The sequence below is a fragment of the Oreochromis niloticus genome, linkage group LG7, assembly GCF_001858045.2.
Source record: "Oreochromis niloticus isolate F11D_XX linkage group LG7, O_niloticus_UMD_NMBU, whole genome shotgun sequence".
Taxonomy (NCBI): Eukaryota; Metazoa; Chordata; class Actinopteri; order Cichliformes; family Cichlidae; genus Oreochromis; species Oreochromis niloticus.
This window is the reverse complement of record NC_031972.2, coordinates 60,163,485-60,185,120: the sequence shown is the minus strand read 5'-3', so window position 1 is coordinate 60,185,120 and position 21,636 is coordinate 60,163,485. Positions and strand designations below refer to the sequence as shown.

Here is a 21,636-nt window from a genome sequence, read left to right as displayed (position 1 = left end):
TTAATGTTTACCTCTCCTTCAGGAAACTGTGGCAGAGAGTATGACAGACATAGAGAGAAAAAACCTGCGGAGGGCCATGTATTCAAGAGAGGCCGCCAGGACTGAAGAGGATGAGGAAGGTGAGAGGACACAGGAAACAGTCACGATGACAGCAGCTGGAATGAGTATGTGCATGACTGCTGTGGGTGCTTCTCAGCCTGATTAAATGCTTATGTTTCCCTTAATGATAGATGCAGGATGACAATTCCCCTGCTCCCGCTGAGAGCTTAAGCTTATTCAGCTTATTTTAATGTTAAGATCTTTTTTAATGTCTGCAGTTATTTGGCTGACTCATAGTTCCCTGTATTTGATTCCTTCCCGTCTCTGCAGTGCAAACATTGCAGGGATATTGAGTGCTCTTATCTTGGTTTGGTCTTTTTGTCTTTTCGCTCCTCTTTTGACCTTTTCAGCAACTGGATACGTCGCCATGTTATTTCCCACCGCCTCCTGCTGTGATTAACCATTGAATCTGATCCTTTGTCTGTGTGTGTGTGTCTGCTGTTAATTGAACACCTGCAGTTGAAAAGCGCTAAGGTGCACTGGCTGTACTCTTTATCTTTGTTCTGTGTTGTCTCCCGTGTGCTGGTGGCACCCCGGGGTGGACTTGTGCGATGGCTCCAGCTACCCTCATGTTCGATCGAGCAGGTGTGGCCAGAAAGCATGGTTTGAAAAAAAAAAAAGCTGAAACAGAAAAAGATGTTTGTGGCATTGTAGTGCTGCTAGCTAATGGCAGATGTGTTTGCTTCTCTATTTTAGAATCTCATCATCCATTTCCTTGCTCTTTCCCCCTCCCACACATTTGTCTCTCCTGCTCTTGAAGGCTTACTTAGTGTGAGCATGACTGTAGTTGGGAGTAGAAGTTGTTTCTTTAGGCCTGCCACTCATTATTTCCCTGTCTTTTCCTCCCTTTTTCTCTTGCTTCCTCTCCACCTCCAGCTTGTCTGAGCCTCTCAGTCGCCCACATGTAGCCTCATGCTCCAAAGCTTGCTACTTGATGTAATGTGATATATTTAAATCCGAGGTGGGAAAAAGGTTGGAGGTCGTTACATTATCTCTTCAGCCCCGAGTCAGTGTGTTGTTGTCGCACTGGTGCTCCTGAAAAACCTGCCATTCATGGGAATGAGCATCTGCTTGTCTTTGTGGAGTGTAGCTTCTGTAGCCTCTAGCACACTTTCTCCTCTCCTTTGGACCTCTGTCTATTATTTCTTCACTTCTCTCCTTTCCTGTGCTAGTCATGGATTGTCAGACTGGCAAGGGAGGAGAAATGTTGAGCAATATGTCAGAAAAGGAAAGAGGAAAGGGATAAAAAGTGAAGGTAATGAAATATTTGAGAAGAAGGGTGGAAGGAGAGAAAGAAATGTCATGAGCGTCTGAGCTGTGAGTTGTAGCAGAGCAGGGCGTTTTTAGACAGAAATAAGCAAATTTACATAAGGTAAAAAAAACTCTGACAATGGAAGCTAAAATAAAGTCCTTGCAAAATAGATAACTCGGCCTAATTACATCTCACAACCGACCAAAAACAAAACCTTTAACACTGCACTTCATCTCTGTTTCAACCCCAGAGGAATCTGTGGAGAGTGAAGATGATGACAACCTGTCGCAGGTAATGCGCCAGAGAGCTACCATCCCCTGGCGCTCCTGCGGCACCTACCTGTCCTCTGCTGGGCTCCTCCTGCTCAGCCTGCTCCTCCTGTCGCAGCTCCTCAAACACTCCCTCATGGTGGCCATTGACTACTGGCTGGCCCATTGGACGTCACATGTCATCGCAGCCAAGAAAGACGCCTCCGCTCACAACTGTACCGTCGTACAGGTGAGAGGATGGACCGCTCAGCTTTTGATTGAGACACTTAGCTCTTTGTTTCTGCTTCTCTTGGGATATTTTAGAGCCATAAAGTATTTTCTGCTTCATTCGCACTGCCTTTTTTAAAATTATTTGAGCATTAATACAACCAGTGGGTCATTTTTTTAAAGATCCGTCTAGTGGGATGAAAACAAAGGGCACCAATTTAAATTACTGTAAAAAATGTTGTCTCACTTTGTGCCGTTTCACCTAAAATGTGCTCAGTTAGACAATTTGAAAAGTTATGAAGTCAAAACATTTGACTCATAATCCAAACATGCTTTTCTGTAAGAGTTAAATATCAGCTAATGTTTTATAAAGAAAATCAATAATTGTTAAGCTTAAAAAAAAGACAGACTGCATTAGATGCAAATAGTTTATTTAAAACAGAAATTGATTGTAGGCCAGCGTGAATTACATAATATTCTCACTAATTCTCAGCTGAGTTGAGCTGACCTACAACACAAACGCAGGCACTGCCAAGTCCAGACCAACACCAACACACCCTGAAGAGACTGCAGCTCGGCCTCATCTGAATATTAAAGCTGAACTAATGTATTTATAGAAGTCAGTGTCCAAATGGAAAATGTTCGAGTTAAAGCATGTATGAGGTCTGATGTGAATGCCAGCTGCAGTGCTGTAATTTATGAAGAAGTTTAAACTCTCAGTTACTGAGTCATAAATCCGAGTGGGTAAAAGCTGCCCTTCGGTCCTCACCAGGTGTCTGTAGAATGATTTCGCACCTATAAAGCATTTCCTACACCCTTTTTCTACTTACTACTTGATTCTTTTAGTTACCGCTTAACCAAAATGATCAGTAGCCTTCACACACTAACTGTACATAAAAAAGCACACGTAGTAAGCAGAGGAAGAGTTAACCTGCATCATCCACATTCAAGAAGTCACATGGGCTGTTAACAAATTATTGTGTTTCAGGACCAGTAAAACAACACTGTCAGTTGCTGTATATGTATATTTGTGTGCGTGCGTGTCTGTGTTATGTGTGCATGTGTGAAATGCCAGCTCACATTTCACAGGGTCACGTGAAGGCCGTCGACGGACTCGGCTCAGGATGAGGGCTGCATAAAAGGCACCGTGTCCTGCTGAATATAAACAGCAGCCGTCTGTCTCTTTCTCTCACACACGAACATCCACTGGATGTCCAGCTAAGCGTAGATAATAAATTGTCACTTGAATGCTGAGCACATCTTGTTTGGCTGAACTTCAGTGCGTCGTTGCCAGCTTTATCTAATCTATGCTGTGCTACAGACTAATCCACGAGGGGACTCTCAGAAGTCCTGTTCTGACAAACGCACACTCGGCCACTTCACATAAATGCCACACTGCTTCTGTCCTTCTAGAGAGGGGAAATAATTGAGCAATGAGAGGATTAGACAGTGGAAATGCTTCATGTCACAAGTGGCAACTGGACTGAGTGATGAGCAGCTAAAGGGACTTTTTTTCCGGTGATACATTTTTCTCTTCTTTTAGAGGTCCTACCTGCAACTTTTTCACTGTATATAAAAATAAGCATCAGCTAACATTAATAGCTGAGACTGTAATGAGTTCATCTAAAATCCCAATTATATATTCTGAGATGTGCTGATGACATCAAATTTAAAAAATGACCTTTTTTTCTCCTTAAAATAGTAAATCTTATCATTTTATACGTTTTCTATGTTCTAATGTGGATAAATGTGGCTTTGTGATATTTGCATTTCACAGAATTATGTTTTCAATTACATTTTGCACACCTTCCCAGCTTTTTTGGAATTATTTATTTTTAAAGACCCATCCACCAGTTTGAGGTGCCAGACTTGCATTTGGATTATGCTTCCTGGCTTTTGTTTAAATTTAGATCCCTGTGACTCAGCGGAGAGAGCAGGTTATGTACAAATCACAGATTTTAGCCAAGTGAAGCGTGCTGTGCTGCAACTGTTTCACTCATGCAGCATAATCATCAGTTCAGTTTGCTTTGTGATCAGCTGACTTATGAGATCTAATCAATCAGGACTGCATGGAAACCATTATAACCATAAAATTCTCACTATTACGCCCTGAAGCTTGTCTTTATATGTTTGCTGTCATTTAGATTTAAATGTTTGGTGCTAGAGCTTTTATCTCTTGGCCACTGCTCCTTCAGAGGACAGAGTGCTGTCCCTTAACTCTGTCATTAGTAAATGGTTAGGATTTTGATATTAGCTCTATTTTCATAAAATAAATAAATACTATTTTAAAAAAGGGTTTGTGCCAGACTGCTGGCATAACTGTTTGAATGTTTAAGCTTGCATAAATGGCAGTGGCTAATATTATAAATTGCATTTTTTTAAGCTCACACAACCTTAGTGATTAATACACAAAATACAGTTAGCAATTTAGCTATTTCTTTAGCGAACTGTGTGAAATTGATGAAATTTGAATTAGTGATATGTGAGAGTGAAAATGTATTATGATTAAAAATGATCACATAAAATAAATGAGGATAGAAAATTTGGAGCCAGGGTGAAGAGAATAATTAGATTAGAAGGAAAAGGAAGAAGAAAATAGTTCCCCAGCCCTCTTTATTTCTCTTTTTCTGTTCAAGCTTAGCTTGGAAACTCTCACTGGCTTTTGTCCTGGACAGCTGATTTTTAACCAGCCTCGATGCTTAATTGTGTTTATAATTACAACAAAGTAAGTAGGACGACAGACTCTTCTTTCTCAAACAACACATATAGCGTTGTGCTCATGCCTTTTGTAACCCCCTCTGTGTGTGTGTGTTATAGGACTGTGGTTTCAGCCACTCCTGGTATCTGTCTGTGTTCAGTGTGCTCTGCTGCCTGGGCATCGTCCTCTGTCTCGCCACCTCTGTGGCTGTGGAGTGGACCGGTCTCAAAGCGGCCAAAGAGCTCCACCACAACCTGCTCAACAAGATCATCCTGGCCCCCATGAGGTGCGACGCTCAGCGCGTTCGCGTGTTTGTCTGTGTGCACGTGCGTGTGTGTGCATGCCTTATGATGTGTGAAAACGGGCAGAGACAGAGAAAGATGTGTGCTTGCTGATGATATAAGAGAAAACACAGTTAAAAGGTTTTTTGCCTCATTACTCTGAGCACCATCTGCTTTCCTCATGCAAACCCAGGAGACATCACCTGCCTCAAGACACACTGAAAAGCACTGTATATACACATAAAGAAGCTGCATTAACATACTGTGCAGAATTCACATGAAAGAATGTAAACTCAAGATTCAAGATCTTGTATTTGCCACGTGCATAGTTTTACAAGTACAACACATAGTGAAATGTGTCCTGATACGCTCCTCAACTGTGCAAAAAGAGAGAGAAAACATTATATACAGTGAGTAAACAAATACAAAGAGGACATTATGTGCAGTAACTGAGCCAGACAAATCTGGAAAAATCAATTTCCATCTCTAAGTCAACGTTTCGGATTATCAGCTCAAAATCTGGTATGTTGATTTTTTAACTTACTAAATGAAGCTTCTGAAAATAACTCAAATATGAGAAAATAACATAAATTTTTGAGTTTTAACTGTCAATTTATTTTTTTTCAGTGGCAGAAGCATCCACACTGTTTCTGAGCAGAAAAATATTGAATCTTATTTTATTTTATTGTATAATTCTGATCCTTGAAATTAACTTTATGACATTAAATCAGTCATGTCAAGGCACTTTACGTTTTAAGGTTCAGACTTAACAAGATGATAGAAAGGATCCCCTGTGAGCAAGGTCCCATATCAGAGGAAGAGGCCCCAGGTGGTTGGGGGTGAGAGGAAAGAGGAGGGAGAATGCCCACAGGTGAAAACACAAAGTTAATGACATGCAGTAGAAGCACAGAACTGCATGGAGAGTGGAAAAGAGCCAAATGGTGAATGCTCAGTGCATCATGGGAGTCCCCCAGCAGCCTGAGCCTATAACAACATAACAAATGGTTAAGAGTCACCTGATCCAGGCCTGCATATAAGCTTTATCAAAAAGAAAAGCTTTAAGCCTAATATTAAAAATACAGACACCTCTAAGGGAGCCAAGTGCACTATTTGGGATAATATGATACTTTAAGGTCTTTAAGATATGATGGAGTTCAGGTCTTCGTATGTGATGACAAGGATTTTAAATTCAATTATGGATTTAACAGGGAGCTACTGAAGACAAGCTAATCTCTTTCTAGTCCCTGTTAGAGCTCCAGCGGAAGCATTTTTGATAAGCCGGCGGTATTTCAGAGAGTAATCTGGTCATTTTGATGATAAAGTACAGGGGATTTTACTCTCTTTCTTCTCTTCAGGCTCTTTGAGACCACTCCTCTTGGCAGCATCCTAAACAGATTTTCCACCGACACCAACACTATCGACCAGCACATTCCCACCACCCTCGAGTGCCTCTCCCGCTCCACCTTGCTATGTGTCTCTGCTTTGGGTGTCATCTCCTACGTCACACCCGTTTTCCTCATCGCCCTTCTGCCGCTGGCTGTCACCTGCTACTTTATTCAGAAATACTTCCGGATGGCTTCCAGGTGATTCTGACGGGACAGTTGGAGAGAAGTCACAGACACATTGCTATATAGCGAGAGGTTTTTTTTGGTGGAAGAAAATAAATATTCAGAATGAAATTCATTGGATTTATCATTTGGATACAAAAATCTAATATCTGAAATATGGTTTACCTGATATTTCCCCGTTTGTTGTCTCTGCCATGTTCTGGTCAGGGACCTGCAGCAGTTGGAGGACAGCACACAACTCCCTTTACTCTCCCACTTCTCTGAGACAGTTGAAGGTCTCACCACTATACGAGCCCTCAGGTAACACATGCTTACATCCTCGGTGAAAATGGGAACTTTTAAAAAGCCATAGCTGAGGTTAAAAACACAATATTTTTCAGAACGCTGTAGGCTACTTGCGTGCAAACAGGGACACGCAAAAGCTTCAGCATTTACGATTGGACTAGAGTGGACTGTTGGTTAGGTAATTATGTACTGTAGAAGTGAAAATGCCAAAAGCTTATTTCAGATATTTGGCTGACATCAAACACTTAGTGACAAAGGAGCCAGAAGTGCAAACATTTGAAGTCGTTTTCAGATTCTTGAGACCTTTGCACATTTGGAAAGGCAGCGTTTATTGAAATATCATTACGTGTGTGGCATTTTCCTGAACCTGAAAATGTCAAAAAGAAATTTCAGCCTTAAATACCAAACAGGCAAAGCCATTAGTTTTATTTCTGTCACTAAAATGTCATTATATTCCTAAAAGATAAAGAGCAATAAGAAATAGCATACGCTGCTTTTCTTAGATGTAGATGTAACGCAGTCCGTGATACAGTGAAATAACGTATGAATGAAACCCTTTCTGTTGGCAGGTATGAGCCCAGGTTCAGACAGAGGTTACTGCAGTTCACCGATGCCAACAACATCGCCTCTCTCTTCCTCACAGCAGCCAACCGTTGGCTGGAGGTCCGCATGGTAATGATCCGTCTGCTGCGCCCTTCTTTAAAATTCACATCAGTTCTGCTTCACTGTTTGTCAGATATCTGCTTCACATTTATGTTGATGTTGCTGGGTAACTGCTCCCTCTGTTGGGATCTCTGAAACACTGAATTTTTCATTCTCGTATTAGCTTGAAATGCTGTCTACATGTCATGTTTTATGTATTGACCGTGCTGCTCACAGTTCATTCGGCTCCTCGTGTTTCACAGCAGCAGAAAACCTTGAAATGTTGATGAATGCAAACAAGAACACGCCCCCACCGCCCCCACTGTCATGTCTGTTAACAATAAACCAATCTACAATAACGGATCTCTTTAAGCGTTATTTACCTTCTTCAGTTATTAAGTGAAGCGTTAACTTCTCGCTGTGATGTTGACTTTGTCTGTCTCTGCAGGAGTACATCGGAGCCTGTGTGGTGTTGGTGGCGGCTGTAGCCTCCATCACCAATTCGCTCTACGACCAGCTGTCCCCCGGGCTGGTGGGGCTCGGTCTGACATACGCACTCATGGTGAGAGTGTGTGTGTATGTGTGTGTGTTTAACTGTTTAGCTGTTAAGGTATTTACAGGTTTAAGCTCAATGTTGCAAAAAGCTCCCGCGGCACTAGTAGTATAAAGAACACCTTCATTACTTGACCAATGTGTTTAATTTGTAGTTAATTTATTTTAAAAAAGGATGGAGAAAATTGTCTTTTGTAACAATTTCTTTCCTTTGTTTCTACTGATTCTTACATGTTTTAGTGCAGACAGATAAAAATAACTTTTACAGTCACAGTAAAAAGAAAATGTATCATTTCTCAAGTTCATATCAGTGAAAAGAAATCAGATCCTTACCAGGTTTTAAAATTGAGTAAATACAACCTGAGATGAATAAAAACACATGACATGCCGCACCATAATAATTAATCAGCGTGGACTGTGACTGGGTCACTGCAACACCTTGATTATTTTCTTTTTCAGCCATTCTGTTGTAGATTTGCTGCTGTGCTTGGCATCACTGTCCTGTTGCGTGATCCGGTTTTTGTAAAGCTTTAGTTGTTAGACAGCTTGCCTCACATTTGACTCTTGAATACTTTGGTATAAAGAGGAGTTCTTGGTTGACTCAGTGACTGCGAGCTGCCAAGATCCTGTGGCTGCAAAGATCCAGTCATCACCCCTCCACCACAGTGCTGACAGTTGCTATGAGGTGATGTGCTGTGTTTGATTTTGAACAAATGTGGTGCCGTGCGTTATGGCCAAACAAATGGTGGCTGCAATTCAGCCGGTAGAGTTAATTGAAAGGTTGTTGGTTTGATCCCTGGCTGCTTCAGTCTGCATAGCAAAGTGTCCTTGGGCAAGATACTGAACCCCAAGTTGCCCTCTGTCGCGTTCATCGGAGTGTGAATGTTTAATGAAGGCACTTAGGTGTGGAAAAAAGTGCTTGTGTGAATGCGAGATGTTGAATAAAGCACTTTGAGTGCTCAAATAGAGTAGAAAATAGAAGAACCAGTCCATTTACACGTTGGTCTTATGTGTCCAAAAGATGGTAGTTTCATTGTTTTTTGCATGTAACTTTGCAAACCTAAGCTGTGCTGCTGTGTTGTCTTTAGAGTTCATTTGGGAAACAAGCCAGTCCCGTTCAACCCTTTTCTAACCGTATTGATGTGAACTTTAACATTTAAATTGCTAACTGAGACCTTGGGGTGAATTTGCTCAGACTCGCCGTATGGGAAGATTGGCAGCTATCTTCAATGTTTTCCACATGTGAATAATCTTTTTCACTTCAGGCTTCAGATTGTTTGGAAATGGCCGTATAACACTTCTCAGAGTGACGGGCAGCTTCTCTAAAATCATTGCTGATGCTTTTCCTGCTTGGCATTCTGTTAGCACACAGCTGAAAGCTCCAAACCACCAAACCGACCAAATCTCCTGCTTTTATAGAGGTGGTCACACTCACTGATGATCAGCTAATAAAGCACAGTTAATTAGCAGCACCTGGCTACTACTTACACTATTAATTCTTATTGAAGCAGTAAGAGTTACTTTCCACAGGCTGGAATAATTTTTATCAAATAAATAATGACATGATGTAATATGCTATGCTTTTTTGTTCGTGAGATTGCATTTACCTAATTTGAACACCTGGTAAAGCCCAGATGATTTTCATTTTGTCCTCTTATGTAAAATAACACTGTGACTTTAAGTGTGAAGGAAAAATGTGCCTAAATGCATCTTCTCATTGGAAATAAAATAAATAATTGGATTGTAGATATTTATTAAAATACTTTCCCACTATCTTAGCCTTTCAACATTTCCCAGGTCACTGGCAGCCCATTTAATGTTAGGATGTGGTTTTACTTCATATTAAATGAGCACATTGTCAGAAACTAGAAGATACAACTTAAGAAAAATGTTTTATGCAGGGATTTTGGCCTTAAAGTTCTGTTTTGTTTTTTCATGTCATTGAGATGAAAACACAATAAAAGTTGTGGATGCTAAAAGGTAGAAAAGGTTGATATTTGTGTAAATTTGTTTCTTTTTTTGGTATATTTTTGCTGTAAAAATACAGCGATTTCAGGTAAATTAGGAACGAAATGTTTTTATTTCAAGTGTTTCTGAAAAAGCCTGTCTGGAAAATTCATCGTGACAGTCACGAAAAGCCGAGACACACTGAGGGTATTCAAGTTGTATCTGGGTGAAAACAACAACAATGTCCACACCGAAAGGACTGCATGCCTGTGTGGTGACATTTACTCAGCTCATCTGCTCCCTTCTTGTATCAGGTGTCCAACTACATGAACTGGATGGTGCGTAACTTGGCAGACATGGAAGTACAGCTTGGCTCAGTCAAGAGGATTAACGGCCTGCTCAAAACTGAACCAGAGAATTACGAGGGACTGCTCAGTGAGTGCACTCTGCCGCCTCAAATTAAACTTTCTCTTACTGATTCAGCAGGCGCTCAGAGAAATCATGTCTGACGTCTTACCTGAAAAGTGTTTGTGATTTCTTCTTGAGTGAAGAAGCCCGAAATTAACTCTACATTCATCACTGTCAGTTGAAGAAGGGTAGAAGAAGAAGGTCTTTTATATCCCCTAATAATCTATCATACATGGATGCGCTATGTAAAAGTTTGTGCATGTGCAGTATGCAATGCGTCTGTTTCTTATCCATAAAATGTGTGAAAATGTTACATTTTGGTCACAATTTGAAGGAGAATATGTGCTGGTAAGGTGGATTCGCTCAAGTTGTTTTCTTCTCGGATGGAAAAAAAGATCAAAATGAAAGTCGTGATGTTTTCTTGCGTGTCTCAGCTGTGTCTCAGGTTCCTGACGGCTGGCCCCGACAGGGAGAGATCAAGATACAGAATCTGAGCGTTCGTTATGACGCCACACTGAAGCCTGTGCTCAAAAATGTCAATGCACATATCAACCCTGGTCAGAAGGTACAGGACAGAAACCTGTGTTTGAATGTGGAGGAGCAAAGCAGATTAAATGCTTAACAGCTAAATGATGCAAATTTAGCATATTTCCATTTATTCTCCTGTTATTTTCCCTCAAACTTTTGTATTTCTGTTTTTTATGTTATTATTTTATTGTTGGTATTTTCAGTTTTGCCCCATCAGATGAGGAAGCTGTCATTCAAACTGTGTCATGGACTGTTTTTGATCAGCGTCAGACTCACAGCAGAAATACATTTAAATAAACTGAAAAGCTAATTAACAGGAGAAATGATACAAGGTCAAATAAATACGTCACATTTAAAAATAAATGAAATAATGCCTGCATTTATTTTTAATACCACTTTGGATGCATTTAATGAAATATTCATGTATTCACTCAGTACTTTTTTAAAAGTCTTCTGCTAGTGAAAAGAGATAATACAGAAAAGACATATTTTAGTTTACTGAGCACTGGCCAGCCTTTTAATGGACTTGGACATGTCCAGGGAGTACCCTGCTCTTGCCTTACCCTGCCTTAACAGCTAGGACAGAGTCTAGCCACATGCCTCCCACACCAATAAGCTGCTAAGAGAATGGATGGATAGATTAATGGTGATAATTATGATGACTGTTTTTGCTTTTTTTCCAGGTGGGGATCTGTGGCAGGACCGGCAGCGGTAAATCCTCCTTCTCCTTGGCCTTCTTCCGCATGGTGGACATGTTTGAGGGTAAAATATCACTTCAGCTTCACATCAGCACAAAAGAATGTTAACAGGATAAAATAAAATAAATAAAATAATACTTATGGCTGTTTGGTTATTCACAAGGGGTTGCCATAACAGGTAGATCTGCACGTTGTATTTCTGCACCAGATGCCCTTTCTTACATAATCCGAATGGGATTCTGTGTCTCCTCAAGGGATAAAATAATAACTGAAATAGTAGAAGAAAAGAGGAAAAGTGTCTTAATTGGTGAAATCAGTGTGTTTTCGTAAACTTCCGTCACACAGGAAGGATTGTGATTGATAACATCGACATCTCCAAGCTGCCTCTGCAGACTCTCAGATCCCGGCTGTCCATCATCCTCCAGGACCCTATCCTGTTCAGTGGCACCATCCGGTACAGTAGACTTCTCTGTCAAAAAGAAGACTAGTGAATCAGTGATAGTGATATGCATTTTAGTAAACGGGGGGGGAATGCAGAACAGTTCCAGTAAAACGAGCAGATGGTAGAGTCTTCAAAGACACAAAACAGGAGGTGAGCTAATTGTGGATAAGAGCCAGAGTTCAGAGTGTCCTCTGAAAACTCCAGTGAAGAGGTTTATTTTTAGACTCCAGCAGCACCGACCATAAAAGTAATGTCATGCTGGAGAAAAAAAAAAGCTGCATGATGGTCTCAGACTGTAGTTTTATACTCATTCCAGTGATGTAAAAGTGTATTTCAGTGTTTGTCCCTTTACATGTTTTATGTATGGACTCAGTTTAGTGATGACAGCAGGCTGTGTTGCTCGATTTGACCAGCTCATACGCTTTAGTCCATTTACTGGAATATTCATTACACAGTCATCAGAGACACTGCTTCAAATAGATCATAATGAAAATGGCCCCAGTGGCAGCTCGGAGGTGAAGATTATATTAAAGCTTAAATTTACAGACCACGAATAAAAATGACTTTTTTAAAGCAAAAATACTGATTTCAGACCCTCAAAATATAATATTTATTATGTTTTATGAAATACAAACATAGACTTTTGGTGATATTGACTTGGGATATTAGGATATTATTTCTCTTTACAGATCATCCAAATATTTGTTATTCAAAAAAATGCCCTAATCATGAAGTAACTGAAAGTTGCAGCCCTAAATGTAGCTTGTTTTTGTGGGTTTTTAGGTTCAACCTGGACCCAGAGATGAAAGCAACTGATGAGATGCTGTGGGAAGCGCTGGAGATAGCTCAGCTGAAACCTGTTGTTAAGTCACTTCCAGGAGGCCTGGGTGAGACATCTGTGTTTGTTCAAGTGTGTGTGTGTGTGTGTGTGTGTGTGTGTGTGTGTCAACTATATCACATTTGCAAACTGTTTATTTTAAAAGACACACAGAGTAAAGTGTTCTCACCCAGATCTGAACATTCAACAGAAAATTTAATTCTTTCTCAGAAGCTACGTGCACTGTGCGAACGTCACATCTACCAGCTGCTCGAGTGTCCCCATACAAAGATCGAGCCTCTGTATCAGATGACATGAGCATTCATTTTTAACTCGCTGCAGTGGCTGTTTTATGTGCTGCTGCTCCGTCCTGCACAGTTTTCTGCTCGTGGTTTTGACACAGGACACCAGACAGTTGCTGTCGGCAGGAAGACTCGCAGCCAGATCAAATATTATCTGAAAGTCAAGTCAGAAAATCCAACGTGCATAAATGATGAACGCTTGAAGCGATGATGTTGCACGGGGCCGTCTTTGCGTGGACATTAGTATTGGCACGTGAGCGCTTCCAGTTTATCACTCGATTCCTTGCGTCTCGGCCATCCTTTTGTTGTTGTGCGATTCGTCACAACAACAAAAAGAAATGCTTCTCTTGTGGAATAAGCCTGCTGCTCATCTCGCATGATCAATTTCAGTTTTGTGTGACACTGACGAATGTGTGTATGCCAGGATGTGACAGGTTCAAGCTAAGCTGCTTGCAGCTTTAGTTTATGTCTGCTGGAACCAGATGTTCAGTAAGATATTGATCCCTGAGGCTGGAGCTGATGGCTAATTAAGTTCATCCTTTGATTTGGTATAAGCAACAATACAGTGTGCTATAGATGTGTGTTGTGTGGAGAGCCAACATGAGTCCTTGTTACTGCCTTTATTATATGTTCATAAAGGCAACCGTACAGTTTGAGGAATTAAAAAATAACCTTATTAATCATATTTAATGCAAAACACCAAACAATGCCTCTCAGTGTGACTTCACTGCACAATGCACCCCTCCCATTATTTCTAACCCTTTACAGTCACCTTGTAACTAGTTTGATTCCTGTAGGAAGCCTCTGTTTGAAGAGTGACAAACATCCTACTGTTGCATAAACTGAGCGCTGGATCAAAGAAATTGATCCGGTCATCAAACAGCTCCCATGTAGCAATTAAATTACAGGTTTGCAGCCCACGCCACCCTCAGTCCTCTCGGTGTTTCTTCATTCTGAATATTAACGTCAAACTTACATGACATTACAACCAAAAAGAAAATCTCAACATTCAATTAATTAATTCATTAATTAATGACCTGATGGTAGATTTTTATTCTGTGTTAGGTTAAATCGCTAGAAAGCTGTTTAGTTCTTCAGGCATTTTTATGACTTAACCTTTATCATTTATAACACTGAGGAGAAAATGGGAAATCAATATGCTATTGATCTGCAATCCAAAACCTAAAGGCTAATTAACTTTACCCTCTTACTCTTTACACTCCTACTTAAGAAAATAACTGAACTACGTAGTTCCTCTGTAGTGTCATGTGTCGCAAAAACAACAATAAAAAATGCTTCTAAATTTTGGAAATGATTGAAACATATTGAAGTGTATGTTTGGGTTTTCAGATGCCATAGTGACAGAAGGAGGTGAAAACTTCAGTCAGGGTCAGAGACAACTGTTCTGTCTGGCCAGAGCCTTCGTCAGGAAAAGCAGTATCCTTATCATGGACGAAGCCACGGCATCCATAGACATGGCAACGGTGAGTGTGTAATTAAACAAAGAGCATCTTTAAGGTGAAGAGTGGAGAGCAGGTGTGAAGAGGGAGAAAAGAAATGAGAAAATCAGAGAAAGGGGAGGTGAAGGACACGAGAAGTGCAGGGGTGACGCAAAGTGCACGCGGTAATTTTCATCTGGGGGCACGGCAGCAAAGAAAATGAAGGAAAAGCTGACAGACTGGATGATTTGTGAATAGATGTACAACGGTAAAAGCTTAACACTTGGTTCTTTTGTAGAGTAATATTAAAAGAGGTACAGAACGAGAAAACAAATCTCAGCAGTTTTGGGAGTAAACCTTTAACTAACGCACCGAGAGCCTGAGGGGAATTTCAGGAAATGGTTGCTCCGTCCTTAAAAGCCTCTCCTGAATGATCGGCCACAAAGAGCACCAGTTCCAGCTTACAATAAGGCAGCAGCACTGCCCTCAAGGACACACAGTTGATCCTGTAAGAAGGGACGAGACAATAAACAAGAGAGATGATGGTTTGAACAATGAGGGTGAAAAAGTGATTTTTTTTAAACAACATGAATGATGATGTTAAGTATTGAAAGCACCTTTTGTTTTTACACAAAGGCATGTTTGCTTAAACTAACCTCCCTGCCTCCTTCTCCACAGGAGAGCATCCTGCAGAAAGTGGTGATGACTGCTTTCGCTGATCGAACAGTAGTTATCATAGCAGTGAGTATATCCCCCTTGCCATTTACAGCTGCGTTAGCACAGGGACTGCTGACCTTCACAATGCACTGCTGACGCTTTAACCTTGAAAAGCTACAAATACAGTGCTAGTTATTGAAAGAGGAAATCACGGCATGTTTCTGGTCTTATTCTTTGTTATTGCAATTACATTATGGAGTAATAAAAGAGGTAAAAAATGTATGGTAAAATGCGTAGTGCTCACTTTTGATATTTCTCATGATTTATTTAAGAAAAAAAGGCAAACAGATAGAAACCTGATGAACTCTGGTATTTACTGTGGATGCAACCACACACTTAATTTACCAGCCAATATAAAGATGTGCATACAGCTTTTTCTATTGCAGCTTTGTTTCTAAACAGTCCAAGTGATCTAGCATTCGCTGGACTGCTCACTGCAGTAATTACTTTCTTCTGCTCTGTCACGCAGCATCGCGTCCACACCATCCTCAATGCCGACCTGGTGATCGTGATGAAGCGGGGGATCATCCTTGAGTACGACAGACCCCAGGCTCTGCTGGACAAGGAGGACAGCGTCTTCGCCTCCTTTGTGCAAGCAGACAAGTAGCACAAGAAGAGGAAGAGCGTGGAAGCATTAAAGGAAGACATTCAAAGTGCAATTGATCCCATGGAATATATTCCTTTTATTTTTTAATCATGTTGTATTATATTTGTACATAAGAATGTTAATGCTTTGTTAATAAAACATAAATTATCCTGAAAGTGTGTGTCCAGAGTTATTTGTGCAGTGAGATTGGGGTTTATGACTAAAAGTGTGTTTTGGGCATGTGTTAAACTTGCTGTTTGAAACTGATTAGTCATCACGGGATTGTAGATTTAAAATGACCTGGAGCTAAGCAAGCAAATAAATGCACACTGCCAGAAACAAAGCATGCTATAAACATTCTTCGTGTGCTTCTGGTGGGATTGAGGCTGCACTTGATGGAGTGAACACTGACAATCTGACAATAGAAATTTATAAAGCTGGGAAGGGCTCAGAGATGGGGGGGAAAAAGGTCAGGACTTGAAAACAAAACAAAACAAAAAGAGAAGATCTGGTTTCTGTGGTTGACCAGCCCACTGCCTGCTAGTGCCTAATGTTAAGTTTTCAACAAACACTCTGACCATTATATGATCGCATAATAAGCTGCCTGTGGCATAGAGGCTACACGGCTGAACAGTTCTTAATGCGTCCTGGTCTCTCCTGCATTCTCATTGAAAATGAAAGGAAGGGCACCACTCTGGTGGTAGTGGTGGTGGTGGAGGGAGGGAGGGACTGCCTCTCCACCTCACATCGTCTCCTTCTCACGTTACCAAGCTATAGCGAAGTAGCGAGATCAGCAAAGAGCCAACTGCGCCTCATGAGCCTGCCTCCTCATCCAAATGTGATAAAACTCAGCTCAGAGGCCCATTACGCGGCGATAGAAGGAACATTTCCCATCTCACTCGATTTCCTTTACGTGCGTACCAACGCAGCGGTAGATGGAGATCTCAATGGGAACAAAGCGGTGTGGCACAACTACGCCTGGTCGCTCTATTTTGTGAGTGACGGCGGCAGCTGCGGAGCTGCTAGAAGAATCTTCTCATGGGATTTGGCGGTTGTGAGGCGCCTGATCTGGAGGCAACGTGAGGAGCACACATACCTTCAGAAAACAGGGCACAACAAGGCTCTCCCTTCCTGCGCCCGACAGCTGCCGAAGAGCTGACACCGCACCGGTGAGTACCGGCTAGTAAGAGAAGTCACCGGGAGAGAGGAGAAAAATTCATTTTTTTCATCCAAGCACAAGCAGGCAGCACCTTCAAAGCGAAACGGCTGTGGGTACGTAGCATGGGAGCGCTATGTTGTCCAGGAAAGGACTCATTCCTGAAGATTACTTGCTTACACGTTTGGCCGAAGATGTTCTGCAGCCCAAGTTCAAGGCGAAAGCGGGAAAGGCTCGGTTCGTCTCCAAGAACGGCACATGCAATGTAGCGCATACCAACATCCGAGAGCAGGGCCGATTCTTGCAGGATGTGTTTACAACGCTCGTGGATTTAAAATGGCTTCACACGCTCATCATTTTCACCATGTCGTTTCTGTGCAGCTGGCTCCTTTTTGGAATGATCTGGTGGCTCGTTGCGTTTGCGCACGGCGACTTGGACCAGAGCGCAGACGACTTTATCCCGTGCGTAACGGATATTCACTCCTTCTCCTCCGCGTTTCTGTTCTCTATAGAGGTCCAGGTGACCATCGGCTTCGGGGGGCGGATGATAACGGAGGAATGCGTTTCCGCTATCATCATTCTGATCGTGCAGAACATTGTCGGGTTGGTTATCAACGCCATCATGCTCGGCTGCATCTTCATGAAAACCGCTCAGGCCAACCGGCGCGCAGAGACGCTCATTTTCAGCAAACACGCCGTTATCTCCGTCAGAAACAACAAGCTCTGCTTTATGGTTCGCATCGGGGATCTGAGGAAAAGCATGATCATCAGCGCCACCGTCCGAATGCAGGTTGTCAAGAGAACCACCACGGAGGAGGGTGAGGTGGTGCCACTAGACCAAATCGACATACACATGGATAACCCAGTGGGTACCAATGGCATCTTCTTGGTATCTCCCCTCATCATCTGTCACATAATTGACAAGCACAGCCCCCTTTACGACCTTTCCGCCTCTGATCTGTTACTCCAAGACATAGAGGTGATCGTTGTGTTGGAGGGGGTGGTGGAAACCACCGGTATCACCACCCAGGCCAGGACGTCCTACGTGTCGGAGGAGATCCTGTGGGGACAGCGCTTTGTGCCTACAGTGTCCGAGGAGGACGGCATGTACGCAGTGGACTACTCCAAGTTTGGCAACACTATGAAGGTCCCAACACCGTGCTGCAGCGCTAAGAAACTGGATGAGGCAGGTGGCATCGCTCGGTTTAAACTGACCGAGGGCGTCACCTTGCGGGCGTCTGTAAGAAGACGTCGGGGCTCCGTCGTGGCTCGAAGGTCCAGGCTGGAGACCATGAAAACTCACGATTAAGAGTGTGCAAATCATGTCTGCGAGCATTTTGTATGAGAGTTAACTGTCTAAGATTGGTGGTTATTAATTCAGATAATCATATTTATTTTATAACATATGGTAGGGATTACCTGTAATCAACAATCAGCATATATTCTCTCCAGCCGTATGCAGCCCGTGCGCACAACATGCTTTTATACTCAGGGTCAGCGTGAAAATGCGCGAGATAGAATGCACTGATGATTAGAAGTGACTGCTGTATCAGGTGTGAATCACCTTGTCTTTTATTTAAACAAAAAATTGACTGCATGTGTCCTAAATAAATAAAAGAACGCTGCTAGAAATGGTGTTGTGAATGGAGAGGCACAAGAAGGAAATTAAATTAGAATAATGAGGCACTCCCACAATTAAGCAAGGCGTTCTCAATATGCGGAAGAACTCATTAGTATATCCCCTGATTTTACACAGCATAAGTAATAGCACAGTAGGCTGTAGCATTAAAAAAAAAAATCTGCACTACAGTTTTTCATTACTCTTGTCGATGGCAACATAGCTGCCAGCTACTTTGACAAAGATTAAAATACAAACAGTCAAAGATCCGGGCTGCAGAAGCAATCATACCCAAACCCAACTCTATAGGTTGGATCAAACAAATCTTACAGTTCCCACAGTACAGTCAAAAGAATCATTTAAATTTTATGAGATCGCATTTTCCACTTGCAGAAAAAAGGCGAGACGTAAAGTATAAAATATATTTATTATGGAAGCACCATGAATGAGAATGTGTTATATTTAACTTAAAGAAACTTGAAAGGTAACTAGAGGGAGGTCATACTTAAATAAGTATGACCTCCCTCTAGTTACCTTTCAAGTTTCTTTCATATGCACCCTTCCACAAAGTCTCTCTACCAAAGGTTTTGGCGTTTTCTCCCAAAACAGACAAGCAGCCAGACTGCCCTCGAGGTCTCCACAGAGGCCAAACAGAAGAAAACCGTGAATTCTTCATTCTTCAAAACAGACGGCATCTCTTGCCTGCTTCCCATCTTCCATTCATTCTAACAAACTTCTCGTCATACTAAAGAGCCTCTGATCGCCATTACAAAAGGGTTAACACATGCGGAGTAGTATTTTATGTTAGGAGCAAGGGGGAAAAAAAAATTCCAGTGGGAAGTTGGCGGCGTTCCCATTAAAATGATCACATAAGACAATCTTCTTCAATGCTTCAAGGCTGTTTCTTCAATTTCCACAAAAAACAAAAACAAACAAAGACACAGAGACAGCTGGCATTTCTCTCTTTTATTAGATTATAATCCGCAGAGCTTAAAATATTAAATTGCTTTTAACTTAGTTAATAATTAAAATACATAAAAACAAGAGCCAGAACTGAGGAACCCTGCAAAAAAAGTTAAAATAAATAAAAAAAGGAGAATTATAAATTCAATCCTCCTCCACACAGAGGCTATTTCTGACAGAACCCGCTTGTGATTCTTTGTACAGTAAAGTCCAAGCAGACTGTGCATTTTCTATACATGTGTAATGATACTGTGATCATTTCCAAAGTAATTTTTCCTCTGATATATATATAAAAAAAGCAAATTTAAAGGGACTGGTAAAAATAAAATAGACTTTTATTTTGCACTGGAATTACTGGTTTAAACAGCAGAGCAGCGTCACACCATTGCCCTCACCTCTCACTCCGTCCCTCTCTCCCCCTCTCTGCGCCTGCAGACATTACCTCATGTCTTTGTCCTTCTGTGCTGCTGGAGTGAGTGGGTGGAGATGTTGTTGGTGGGTTAAGGGGCTGCTGCTGTGTCAGACACCAGCAAACAGCTCTGATTCACCTTATACAGGCACCAATCTGTCTCAAAGTCCCGATTCTCTGATAGGATTAAATATCTCTCATACAATCTTTATATTCTCTTCTTCGTCTCCCTGTTTCTGTGGCATCCTCCACATCTTTGCTGCCCTCTAAAGGTAGGCTCTGGGATATTTTTTGTTAAGGGGTTCCCCTGGTGATTATTTGACTATATTGTAGTTAAACACAATCGACATCTGTCTGAGCAGTCTGGTGAACAAGGGATAGAGAATGAAAATGAGTAGAGTCTCTCTGGCAGCAGTGACTATTCTCTCAGGTCCTGAGTAGGAAGCGCTTTAATCATCCCCCACATAAACAACCCAAAACAGTGATTGGCTAGTATCGCCCCTGTCAGGCAGTAACATGGCTCCCTACTGGCCAGGGTAGTGGCCGTGCACCTGTAGGCCGCCTCCCACTGCCGAAGGAGGGAAGGACAAGCCCACAAGTCAGCAGAGATGCCTCTTCTCCACACATCAACAACACTGTACAATAGTAGGTCGAAGCAAAGCAGAGCCCCCCTTCCTGTACTGTATGTTAGGCAGAGGACAGAGGGAGGTGAAGTGCTGACAAACACACTGCACCTCCCTCTCAAACCAAAAATAAAAAGTCAACAAAAAATAAAAGAAAATAAAAACCAAAAAATAAAACATACACATACTTTTTGTTCCTAGTTTAAATTGCAGAGAAGGTGGGAGGAATTTGTCCCTCGGAGGAACGCTCACGCCAATTCCTGCTGGCGTGACAAACCCCTCCCCCGCCACCCCAACCCTCCCCTTGAAAAATCCCCCCTCCCCCCCTTTCCTTCCGGCTGGTTGGTTGGAGTTGTAGCGAAATATAAGGGTAGTGGAAGGTCTCTTAAGTCCTGCTTGCACCAAGGAAGGGGGCCTGGCTGTCTGTCCTTCTCCATCTGATCTTCTAACACCCCGCGGCTGCCGTTTCACCACCGCCCCCGCTCATCTCTCCGTCACGTGGTTTTGTGAAGAAGGGGAGGGTGCTGTGGCGGAGGGGGCCGGGGTTAGTGCTGGCAGCGGGGCAGGGGTGCAGAGGATTTCGGACAGGTCGTCCATGATACAGGTCTCCTTGGGGTCGACCAGGTTGAATTCCCTTACGAAAACGATGAAATGTGCATACAGAGTGTTCAAGTGGCCCTGCAGTTCCAGAGCCACCGTCTCTTTAAAGTGCGCCCAGTAGAGGTGAGCCAGCACGTGGAACAGGTACCGGCAGATCTTCTTTACCAAGGACTCAAAGGAGTTGGGGAACTCTTTGCCTGAAGCGAGAAAAAGACAGTAACAATAATGACTAAATGACTGAGCCTTTGGCAGTATTATAAACTGGCTCGTTTTGCCAGTCCCTGAATAAAATATTATAACTTGGTGTGAATGCAAAACTAAAGATGCAGCTCTGCTGTAGGTTTGCATTAAAAGTGAGTTATTTAAAAAGCGCTGATAATATTCATTGCTTAGTTAATAAAGTTAAAAATAAATAATACCAAGACTCATAAGTTTGGCATAAAATTTGATTGGAATCTACAATTTCTTCCTGCTGTTGCTCACTGGACTGCTGCTGATTTATGGTACCCTACACTTCCACATCTGCACCA

At 42.0% G+C, this 21,636-nt stretch overlaps 3 protein-coding genes and 1 long non-coding RNA gene across 12 annotated transcripts in view; 2 read left to right on the top strand and 2 right to left on the bottom strand.

The window, feature by feature from the left end:
- The window catches only part of abcc8 (ATP-binding cassette, sub-family C (CFTR/MRP), member 8), a 57,393-nt gene extending 41,480 nt beyond the window's left edge, over positions 1-15,913 (top strand). For 2 of the 5 annotated variants that reach the window (XM_019361860.2, XM_019361859.2), the window contains exons 25-40: positions 23-119; positions 625-684; positions 1,602-1,849; positions 4,645-4,811; positions 6,162-6,389; positions 6,582-6,674; positions 7,229-7,331; positions 7,750-7,863; positions 10,115-10,235; positions 10,643-10,773; positions 11,420-11,498; positions 11,780-11,888; positions 12,660-12,763; positions 14,346-14,479; positions 15,113-15,175; positions 15,621-15,913. In XM_019361860.2, coding sequence (XP_019217405.1) covers positions 23-119; positions 625-684; positions 1,602-1,849; positions 4,645-4,811; positions 6,162-6,389; positions 6,582-6,674; positions 7,229-7,331; positions 7,750-7,863; positions 10,115-10,235; positions 10,643-10,773; positions 11,420-11,498; positions 11,780-11,888; positions 12,660-12,763; positions 14,346-14,479; positions 15,113-15,175; positions 15,621-15,758 — 1,989 coding nt within the window. In that variant the 3' untranslated portion in view covers positions 15,759-15,913. Of the gene's footprint in view, positions 1-22; positions 120-624; positions 685-1,601; positions 1,850-4,644; positions 4,812-6,161; positions 6,390-6,581; positions 6,675-7,228; positions 7,332-7,749; positions 7,864-10,114; positions 10,236-10,642; positions 10,774-11,419; positions 11,499-11,779; positions 11,889-12,659; positions 12,764-14,345; positions 14,480-15,112; positions 15,176-15,620 lie in introns of those variants that run through there. The other 3 variants (XM_025909255.1, XM_003447079.5, XR_002062947.2) reach the window with 3 other exon arrangements.
- Positions 14,486-15,720, bottom strand: LOC112847523 (uncharacterized). Its single transcript, XR_003221097.1, has 3 exons — positions 15,599-15,720; positions 15,091-15,265; positions 14,486-14,940 (listed from the first exon to the last, which is right to left on the bottom strand). It is a non-coding gene; the product is annotated as an uncharacterized LOC112847523 (long non-coding RNA).
- Positions 15,914-16,369: 456 nt separating the features above from the next.
- Positions 16,370-18,525, top strand: kcnj11 (potassium inwardly rectifying channel subfamily J member 11). The gene has a single exon (XM_005471051.3). The coding sequence runs from the start codon at positions 17,030-17,032 to the stop codon at positions 18,200-18,202; it is 1,173 nt and encodes a 390-aa protein (XP_005471108.1). The 5' UTR covers positions 16,370-17,029; the 3' UTR covers positions 18,203-18,525.
- A 937-nt stretch (positions 18,526-19,462) lies between these two features.
- The window catches only part of mob2a (MOB kinase activator 2a), a 54,190-nt gene continuing 52,016 nt past the window's right edge, over positions 19,463-21,636 (bottom strand). For all 5 annotated transcript variants that reach the window (XM_005471050.3, XM_005471048.4, XM_005471049.4 and 2 more), the window contains exon 5: positions 19,463-21,303. In XM_005471050.3, the coding sequence (XP_005471107.1) occupies positions 20,990-21,303 (314 nt within the window). In that variant the 3' untranslated portion in view covers positions 19,463-20,989. The remainder of the gene's footprint in view (positions 21,304-21,636) is intronic.

Excerpts from the sequence above, each read along its gene's own strand:
- kcnj11 (XM_005471051.3), top strand. The coding sequence starts at position 17,030 with ATGTTGTCCAGGAAAGGACTCATTCCTGAAGATTACTTGCTTACACGT.